Consider the following 10,043-nt stretch of genomic DNA (forward strand, 5'->3'; position numbering starts at 1 on the left):
AGACCACAGCCATTGGTGCCATATCTGACTCCTCCTCCTCCTGCTTATCCTAATATGAACAGTCTCCTCTGTTCCCATCCTATCCTGCTCCTCTGAACTCTGAACAGAGAAACACGGGAAAGGGTCAAAATACAATTTTATAAGCAATGCTGGTAACAAATATATGTATATTAATATATATACATCCATAACAACCCCAGTATAAAAACCAAAACACAAAGCATACAATCCACACACAGGTTGGAACTGGAAGAGGAGGAGTACACACATAGGAAGGGACAAGTTTGCAGGAAAAAGGTTTAGATCATTGTGCGTGAAAAGGGTGAGAAAAGGATATAAGTAAAGGGGACATACATAAACCAGGAAAATTCAGCTGGTCTAAAGCAAAATAAATCCCGCAACAGAAATCTGGGGGAAAAGAAACACACAAGAGATGCAGGAAACAGTTAACACAGCAAATGGTCCATGGAGATCTGTTCTGTGAAGTCTGTCGTCTCCACTCTGAGACGAGCTGGTGGGATGAGCTGGTGGTTTATGTCATAGGAGGGGCGTCTAGGTGCGAGAGCGAGAGCGGGAGCGTCGGGGAGAGTAGTGAGGAGATCCTCTGCTGCGATGTGGGGAGTAGCTGCGTGACCCGCTGTTGCTCCGGCTTCGACTATGGCTACGAGAACGTGAGCAACCGTAGCTGGGGCTGCGAGGGCCGTCCATCTTTATGCGAATGTAGGGCGTCTCACCCTGAACATACAAACAGAAGAGCGGGAATGGCAAAAGAGCTGCTTAATTACATTAATTGTGGTTAAAAACATTTGGAAAAGATTGCTGCCCTCTTACAAAGAATCTCCACGAAAGAAATTAAAAATGGTCTTAACATTGTACACCATCTGATTAGTGTCATTAATGTAGAATTTCACCATTTTCCTCACTCTCCCTGCTCGAAATTTTGTATCAGGACTTACCTTGGAAAATTTAAATCCTAAAATTTACTCCCAGAGCTATTCATTGCAGCGACCCTAACCTACCTCATGGGAGCAAAACTTGGTGTTATCCAATTTACGGATGGCGTAGGTCATGTCTTCCTTGCGTACAAACTCCACCACGTCAGTGCCATCACGGTACACGTCAGCATAACATACATCACCTGCCTCCCGCATGTGATCCTTCAGGTCCTGCCAACTCCCGCTGGGGGGAAGGCCTGACGTGAAGAATAGGGATGTTATAGGAAATGTAACACATTAAGGTGGGGAGGTAATAAGATGCGAGGTGACAAGATGCACGCGCCTACCTGAGACTATAACCCTGTACTCGGAGCACCGTGACAGGGGACCATACCGTCCCCTTGGGGCTCCTAAAGCTCTGCCACCACCTCCCCTTCCACCTCCACTTCAAGGGAATTCAACACGCAGACGGTAGCCATCATAGTCGTAACCATCACGTCCATAAACAGCATCCTCTGCATCCCTGAAGAGTGATACTGACACTCACGCACTCCTCGGAACATGACAGAGGGTACCGACTTTTGACTTTTGGACTACTGAAGACTCAACATATCACTTTAATGTGTTAACGTAAAACTGAGCCAATCTAACAACAAGCATACAACTTTTTCTTAAGATTCAGAGAGGCAATTTGATGGTCTGTTTTCATTATCTCATTTGTAGTGCAGACGAATTAGAGTAGTCTTGTTGTCCAGTTTACCCTCAATGATAAAAAAAATGGTAAGGACAAAACAGTATGCAACCACAGACAGTATAAAATGTGTTGCCACCTACTGGCTTCTGAAGTCTGGGTTAAAAAGCTTGGAGGTGGGGATTTTTGCGCAGTCAAGCTGGTGCTTTGAAATAGGATATGAGGAAAGAAGCTTCTCTTTGTGAAACCACATGCTTAAGTGGTTAGCCAATGAGCATTACCTTTGTGAAACTTAGTATGAGAAAGATTTAAAACCGTGACTCAATTTTTTAAATTCGGTATTACCCCAAATGAGTGACTGAACCCATAAACTCAGCAAAAAATTGCTTAGAAAGGTTAAGTAAGAAAGCCAGTTTCCCGTAGATTTACATAGGAACCCAAGTATTTTGAAACTGCAGTTATTGCCCCCTAGTTGGCAATCAAATAGAATGCAGATTTAATTGCTTTCACTTTTCAGACTTGCAAAGCACATCTGTGTTTTATATTAAACCCATAAATAACCGAAGGCATTAAAAATATTGCTTCACCCAAAATAAAATTGCAACATTGGTCTTAATTTACTTTTACAACATTATCTAAAATTGGCATAATTTTCTGAGGACACTTCTTACATGGAGAGACCAATACAGCTGTGTAAATAAATCACAGTGCACATTAATTAGACATGGGAAGTGTTTTTAGAGAAACGTCATTTCTTTATTAAAACACTCAGACCCCATCAGTCCCAGTGTCACTCTCCATGGTGCTGAAACAGCAAACTATGTTCTGTCTGTTCAATCATTTTTTAATTGAAACACACACTTTTACAGAAAAGCTGGAAATAGAGCTGACCGCCTACTTCCAGTGGTATGAAGGATTTCATTAAATACAAATGGGAAATATCAGGGGGACTTACAGGGACGTTTTCAATGAGGTTTCAAGATATCTTGCTCATCTTACTTCATAATTGCTTTATTTTACTTTTAATATAGTGTTTACTTAATTAAAAAAATTATTTAACTGTTTTAGCTAAATTCTAGTTACAGATGTTTATTTTTCTACTGATAAGTTCAAAGAACAACTCTCCTGTAAATCATTTTGAAGACAAATAGTTTAATTTGGTCAAACTTTGTGAAGCAAGTGCCAGGGATACTACTTTAAAAGGCTTTGCAAGGTTTACTGTTCAAATTAATCTGTTTATTATAATCTATATAATAGGGTCTTTGTGCAGACCTTTGAAAACATCTCTGGATAATACAGGTGGGAGTAGACCTGTGTACCTGAGATGACCATATTACAAATATCTGGTCACTATGGCATAATACAGAGCCAATAAAATGAAAACATCTGAAACCCAGCAGTCTGTATCCGGAACCTGTGAAACTAGTTGGTTAAAATCTATGGAAACTCATTTCTGCCACTTTCTAACTCATATTTTGGAGAAATAATACCAGAAACTGAAAAAGAATAAGGACATTTTGAGGTATTAAGTTGGAGTTTTGACTTATGAATGGCATATGTCAAAACTCTTTGTTTCTTCCTCCTTAGTGGTAGAAATAAGATTTCATAAAAAAAACTGAGCTTATAATTTAAAACCAATATTATCTTATTAACACCAGGGGCAAATCTACAGGGGAGGGTTCAAATGTCCCCCTGGTGTAGAGCATTGCCCCTCAGCTTTTATATCCTTAAAATACTTGTAAAAACTAATTGCTTATTTATTTATTTATTGGGAGGGGGTTTTGTTGTCTCATTTATACCTAAAACTGTCTGTTTTCTTAGAAGAGATAATGATACAATATATAGTTTTAAAGTGTTTTTTGTGGATATTTTGTTGACTCCATACACATACATTGCCCCAAAACTAATAAATACAAATAAAAAACAAAACATTTTTAAGCACAATTACCTACAATTGTCACCCAAATTAACAATGACAACCATTTCAATATACATGCTTATTCTGAAGTACAATTCTAAAGTGTGGGCATTAACATGAATCTCTTTGGCTTTAAAATCACCTTTAAAGTCTGTCCTGATATTTCGGTGTAAACATGAGTTAAAATGTGGCACTGCAGCCCACCTCGGGTCCTCAAATTCTACGAAGGCAAACGGCGGACCTCCTCTCCGGTTTTTCAGGTCAATATCGCGAATGATTCCGTATTTATAAAACACGTCCTAGCGTGCTAGCGCTAGCAGCGAGCTAGGGTGACAGTTAAACGTCTGCGGCCCGAACAAGCAGTTAGGGGGAAAATAGATAAATAAAGACACAGCTGTTATCTGTAAAAACAAAATATGTGCTCACAGTTTGACTGGACTGGTGACATGAGTGCCAATACTGAGGAAGACCATCATGACACTACTGAATGGAGACCAGGGACAGCGTACGTCACACGCACACGTAATAAAGCGGCAGACCGCTTCTACAAGTGCGAGACAAAACGTGATCTTAGATAAGAGAGCGAGAGACAAAATAGTTCTAGTATTTATACAAGTCGTGTTTCAGCACCCACTAGATTTTCAGCCATCACAGTTTAAACGTGCTGGCACAGACACAATCAAATACTTGCATTTTTTTTCTTTTAAAGAAATGCCTTTATTTAAATAGGTATGTGATGATGAGATAAGAAAGCAGGAAAGACTGAAGCTGAATACGAACCCAGTTGCTATAAATGACCCTGAGGCTCAACTACTTAAGTAAACCAACACCTGAGGAAGTTATTGAATAATAATGAATATCGTTAACCCCACTCTCAGACCTGGACAAACGGGAAGAGTTCTGTCAGGAAAGCCATTTGGCATAAAATCTGTCCAAGACCAGATTACCAACAACTGCCTCCAGAGCTGTTGCACAATAATGTGCCTGAAGATGACAGAAGAGTGGGGGAAGATGTTAATCTTTTCTTCTCTCACTGCTTCCTAACACTAACAAGAGACAGCACAAGCAAAGAAGACAGAAGGCAAAGATGGAGGTGGCAAAGTTGAAGTTAAGAATGTCATTGAAAATTACCAGAATGGACAAAATTAGAAAGTAGTAGATCAGAGGGACAGCTTAATTTGAAGACAAAGTTAGGGAGACAAGGCAGAGATGGTTTGGACATGTGCAGAGGATGCATAGTGGGACGATTGTAGTTCAGGGGGTTGAGAAGCTTATCTGTAACCGGAAGGTTGCCAGTTCGATCCCCAGCTCTCTGTCCTGGTTGTTGTATCCTTGGGCAAGACACTTTACCCTACCACCTACTGGTATTGGCCAGAGGGGCCGAGGGCACGATATGGCAACCTCGCCATTCAGTGACTGAATTGTGAAGCGCTTTGGGTGCCTAGAAAAGCGCTATATAAATGCAATCCATTATTATACTAGACAAATGAAGATGGAGTTGCCAGGCAGGAGTAAAAGAAGACCTCAGAGAAGATTCATGGATGTAGTGTAGGATATACAGAGGACTGATGTCATAGAGGACAGGGTGAGATGGAGGCAGATGATCCATTGTGGAGACGTCAAAGTGGACCAGGCAAGAGGAAGAAGAATGAGGCAAATCTGGCTTCATCATAAGAGACAAAGAAGTGTAGAGTGCGGGACTGAAAGATCTGAAAGAGGTAGCACCTTGGCAAACAGTGCTCCTGCTAAGCTATGAGATTTTTAAGACAATGAAATTAACAGCAGCCACCTAGAGGAATATGTTCAAATACTCTGTACACACCATTTTTAATGCAGTGAAAGAAAAAAGTCAGTTCATCTAATGTTGTAGAACGTTTTATTAAAAGAGAATAAAGCTTTGAGATAATCGAGATCATGTGTAAGAAAACCAGAAGTCAGCCACCGCTAGAAAAAAAAAAAAACTGGACCAAAAAGAAAAACAAAAGAAAAGAAAAAAAAGATACAAACCACATTAAAGTTACGATCCCTTGTCTCCTCCCAGACTTCCCTCTTCACCCCTCCCTCCCTCCTCCACTGGTAACGGTTTTCCACTATTTACCACTCCTTACGCGTGTGGATCCATCCTGCACCTCCCAGCCCTCCTCCTGGATTTGATCCATGCTTTTCTCTTCTTTTTAATTATTTAAAAAATAAAAATAAACGGTGCGGCACTGTGTAGCCAGTAAGTCTGTCTGTGAGGTCCCACACAAAAAGGGAAATTTTGGAAAATTCGAAAGCCAATTTTCTCTGAATATCGCACTACAATGGTTCCGGTTTGATGGGTTTATGTGGACAGGGCCAGGGGGTCGGGATCTTCTCCCGGTAAAAACGCTCCTATGATCCTGCTCCATGTATCCATCCTGAAGCCTAATCCTAAACTGATCCTGAATCCTGATCCAGCTCCGGAATGGTGAGACAATGAGCCCAGTCCAAACCTTCAGAATACCAGCAGAACCAAAGAGAAGGAGGCGAGTTAGAATCACACCTTCAGGAAAATGCTTGAAGTAATGTAAATAAATGCAGCTACCAGGGAGTTTACTTTGAGAAAAAGGAGAAAACCATCTATAATCAAGCCCAAAATACAAAGATTTACTTTGTATGATAAAGGATGATAAAAAGCACCAAACCCCCCCCCCAAAAAAAAACCAACAAAAAAAAAAAAAACTTAACTACTGAAAACATTCAAACTGGGCCCTATTGTCAGATTTATGCTTTTTGAAAAAAGAAAAAATGAACAGCCTTATAATTTCACAGTTGACAAGGCACAGCCATCATACCATTGGTGCCACATTTGACTCCTCCTCCTCCTGTTTATCCTAATATGAACTGTTTCCTCTGTTCCCATCCTATCCTGTTCCTCTGAACTCTGAACAGAGAAACACAAGAAGGTCAAAAAGACAGCAGTATTTCGCCTGAAGGAAGTAAAAAAAAAAAAAAAAAAAAAAAGAATCTTTGCAAATGAAGCAAAAAACATTCAACACTCAACCAGGACAATCAGGAGAAGAGCGGTACAGAGATGAATTAGAGATGACACAGCAGAAGCAGAACACGTTTTGAGAGAAGAGAAGAAATAATGGAGCAAAACTCGGTCATGTGCACGCTCAACTGGTCTGCAAAAATTAGAATGGAAAATAAAACTGCAGGTGGGTTGGTGTCGGTTAGGGAAGGAAGCACACACCATGACAGCATACATAGGTGACACACGAGATGATCCTTGATGAATACACAGGATTCGTTGAGTAATGTGAAGATTTCCACTCTGGCTCTTAGGTCAGGCTTGCCTAGGTGCGAGAGCGGGAGCGAGAGCGGGAATGGGACCGGGAGCGGGAGCGAGAGCGGCGGGGAGAATATCGGGGAGATCCTCTGTTGCGGCGTGGGGAGTAGCTGCGTGATCCACTCTTGCTCCTGCTTCGACTGCGGCTACGAGAGCGAGAGCGACCGTAGCTGGGGCTCCGAGGGCCGTCCATCTTCACACGGATATAAGCCGTCTCACCCTGAACACAAACATGAGCACACATCACCGACCATTCCTTTTCCTGTTATATGAAACCCACATACAGAAATAGCTAACCACATTTTTTCCTGGTTGATGTATTAGTCATAAATAAACAGACATACTGCTGCACAACAACCCCAATCCACACATCAGAATTTTAAATTGCATTCATAATCAGCCAATTCATCATTCAGTAAGATCGTTTCTGTTAATATAAAACAGATAAGCCAATTATTGATTCTTATCACCAGGAAATCTTTACAGTTGAGCATTTTGCTTTACTTACTGCAAATTAACTGTCACATTCCTTACAATGTTTAAGTAAGCTTTTCAATGTCTGTGTTGGCTCTCAGTCATCTGGGTAATGGTAGTCTTAACAGCTTTAAGAGATTGGAGATAAAGGAGGAAGAAAAAAAAAAAAAAGGCATCAAGACTTCTTTAGGTTTGCAAAGACGTTTCACTTTGCAGCCAACAGGCTCCTTCAGTTCTAAGTGATCCTGAAGGTCTCCTACCCATCTGTGGTAGCAATAAGGAGCAAGAAAAAGCATCAGTGCCAACTGATTCACAAGGTTGGAACGATGATTGGCCAGAATTTGGAGGACGCTCAAATTGCTCTCCATCTTGGACAATCCATCTCACCCACTCCACAATTCTGAGGTAAAAGAGTTAGTTCTCCCTCAGGCCGACATTCCTGACATTTTCTGTGAAACTGTAACTAACTGTCTTTCTGTAACAGGCTAATTTTTATTCTTTATCCTGCCGCTGTAACAAAACAATTTCCCTTGTGAGATCAATAAATGATATAAAACAAATGGTGGAGAGTCCCGGGTAATTAAAGTGTAGCAGCATTTGTTCCCTTTGGCAGCGGCTCCAAGTATCATTGACCCATTACTGATCATGTGAGTCAGCACATGAGCCAAGGTGGGTTAATGCTACATTTTGTTGTCAAGGTATGCTGCCTATGAATTATTTAGTTCCTGGGTCTGGTCTGACTTTACAAGTGGCACATCCAAGTTCAGGGGGTGTTCCAGATTAAATTTCTGACTGGAAAACAGAAATTCTGACTTATTCAGGAACACACCATAAATATCTGTAACTATTTGTTTTCCGTTTGATTAAAGGTGAAACCTCTTTGCAAGCCTAAAGAAGTCCAGTTGTCACCTTTTTTTCGTCTTCTTAAGACTAAGCTTTTCAAGTTAGTCCTTATTAACTCATTCACTGCCAGCCATTGGCAGTGAATGAGTTAAACCCATTGACTCATTCACTGCCATTGACGGCTATAGACGTCAATGGCAGTGAATGAGTTAAGAGAGTCTGACAATGTGAGGATTTACATACCTCATGGGAGCGAAACTTTGTGTTGTCCAGTTTACGGACGGCGTAGGTCATGTCTTCTTTGCGTACAAACTCCACCACACCAGTGCCATCACGGAACACATCAGCATAACATACATCACCTGCTTCCCGCATGTGATCCTTCAGGTCCTGCCAGCTCCCGCTGGGGGGAAGGCCTAACAAGTAAATAACAACAAAAGTTTTGTAAGCTTTACACATACAACTACACACTTTTAAACTAGAGACCACAACCTTCAGATAGAAAAATACACCACTCACCTGAGACAACCACCCTGTTCTCCGAGCGTCGGGATGGGGGACCATACCTTCCCCTTGGGGGTCCCATTCCCCCTCCTCCTCCTCCCCCTCCTCCAGCACCACCACCACCACCACCACCACCTCCTCTTCCACTTCTAGGGAACTCCACACGCAGACGGTAGCCATCGTAGTCATATCCATCACGCCCATAAACAGCATCTTCAGCATCCCTGTGAAATCGAACAGTGAAATGAATAATCTAATACCAATAATGCAAACAAACATGCAGTTTTACTCGCATCTCAGTCTTTGTCATAGACCATTTAAAAATGGGGAGGAAATTAGCCTCTTATAGTGGACTTATAGATGATAGATAGTTTGTTAAATCGTTTAATTGGTATCTTGATCATTACCCATCAGCTAAAAAGTGGTTTGGTAGTAGCCCATTTGCAAGCACATTCACAGGTACTTAACGGGGTAAACCGCCAATTAACGTGGCCTCCTGCAGGCCTCAACAACACACATTTCACGACAATCCAAAAAGAGCTCCAATTACTCGACTCAAACCTTCTCCTAAACCAAATTCTTGCTACAGGTTATATCCCGTCAACTCGCACGTTGTGTCCCCTTATTTGGGTGTAGCTGGCTAACTGTGGAGATAACAGGCAGACGTGGCGGCGGGACAATGCGGCTCACCTCGGGTCGTCGAACTGCACGAAAGCAAACGGTGGTCCTCCTCTTCGGTTCTTCAGATCTATATCACGAATACTTCCGTACTTGTAAAATAAGTCTTCCACGTCTTTTGAACGTATGTCGGGAGGGAGATTTCCCACATATATCCGACAGTCGTTACTCCCCGCGGGTCCTCGAATAAGACCGCCAGACATGATGGCGCAACGCGAGGGAAGTTAGCAAGCCGGCTAATAGATCAACTTTTGGTAAAAAAATGACTAGAGTGGCGCCTAGATAGTAAGCGGCATGTACGAACTACGCGTTAGAGATTCGGTTTAAGCTACACCTTAATAAAAATTGAAACACTTCGAAGCGGAATTCAAACAGCGAGATAAGCAAGGGCTAAAAGTTGCAAGCAGAAGCTACCGATAACGGATTCTTCTTCACAGGGTACGTCTAGCTTTAAAAGGCGTATACCGCCACCTATCGGAGAGTGGGGTTACAGTTTAAAGCGTAACCCGTAACCTGAGCAGCCACAGCTGTTCAGATGGTAGGGTTATCTACCAGTCTGAAGCTCAGTGGATTGATCTATAAATCCTCGAGGAAGATCCTAAACCCAATTGATTAGAGTGTGAGTGAACGTGTTAATGTTAGAAGGCGTTTAGGTATAAATACCGAGTGTATGAACAACTGTATAAT

The 10,043-nt window shown here is 41.7% G+C and overlaps 1 protein-coding gene and 1 pseudogene across 2 annotated transcripts; both read right to left on the reverse strand.

Annotated features, from left to right (window-relative positions):
* Nucleotides 1-171: 171 nt before the first annotated feature.
* On the reverse strand, nucleotides 172-5,703 carry LOC113030936 (serine/arginine-rich splicing factor 1-like; annotated as a pseudogene).
* Nucleotides 5,404-9,828, reverse strand: srsf1b (serine and arginine rich splicing factor 1b). Of its 2 annotated transcripts, XM_026181676.1 has the most exons (6): nucleotides 9,369-9,828; nucleotides 8,694-8,902; nucleotides 8,418-8,590; nucleotides 6,762-7,077; nucleotides 6,361-6,449; nucleotides 5,404-6,018 (listed from the first exon to the last, which is right to left on the reverse strand). In XM_026181676.1, the coding sequence occupies exons 1-4, from the start codon at nucleotides 9,557-9,559 to the stop codon at nucleotides 6,865-6,867; spliced, it is 786 nt and encodes a 261-aa protein (XP_026037461.1). In that variant the 5' UTR covers nucleotides 9,560-9,828; the 3' UTR covers nucleotides 5,404-6,018; nucleotides 6,361-6,449; nucleotides 6,762-6,864. The 2 variants fall into 2 exon arrangements, with proteins under 2 accessions (XP_026037461.1, XP_026037460.1); XM_026181675.1 differs by having other exon boundaries at nucleotides 5,404-6,449.
* Between the last annotated feature and the right edge of the window lie 215 nt (nucleotides 9,829-10,043).

This window comes from Astatotilapia calliptera, chromosome 10 (genome assembly GCF_900246225.1).
Source record: "Astatotilapia calliptera chromosome 10, fAstCal1.2, whole genome shotgun sequence".
NCBI lineage: Eukaryota > Metazoa > Chordata > Actinopteri > Cichliformes > Cichlidae > Astatotilapia > Astatotilapia calliptera.

Coding starts and splice junctions, on each gene's coding strand:
- srsf1b (XM_026181676.1), bottom strand. CDS start 9,559: ATGTCTGGCGGTCTTATTCGAGGACCCGCGGGGAGTAACGACTGTCGG. Junction 8,903..9,368: donor GTGCAGTTCGACGACCCGAG/GTGAGCCGCATT, acceptor TCGATTTCACAG/GGATGCTGAAGATGCTGTTT. Junction 8,591..8,693: donor GAACAGGGTGGTTGTCTCAG/GTGAGTGGTGTA, acceptor TTTACTTGTTAG/GCCTTCCCCCCAGCGGGAGC.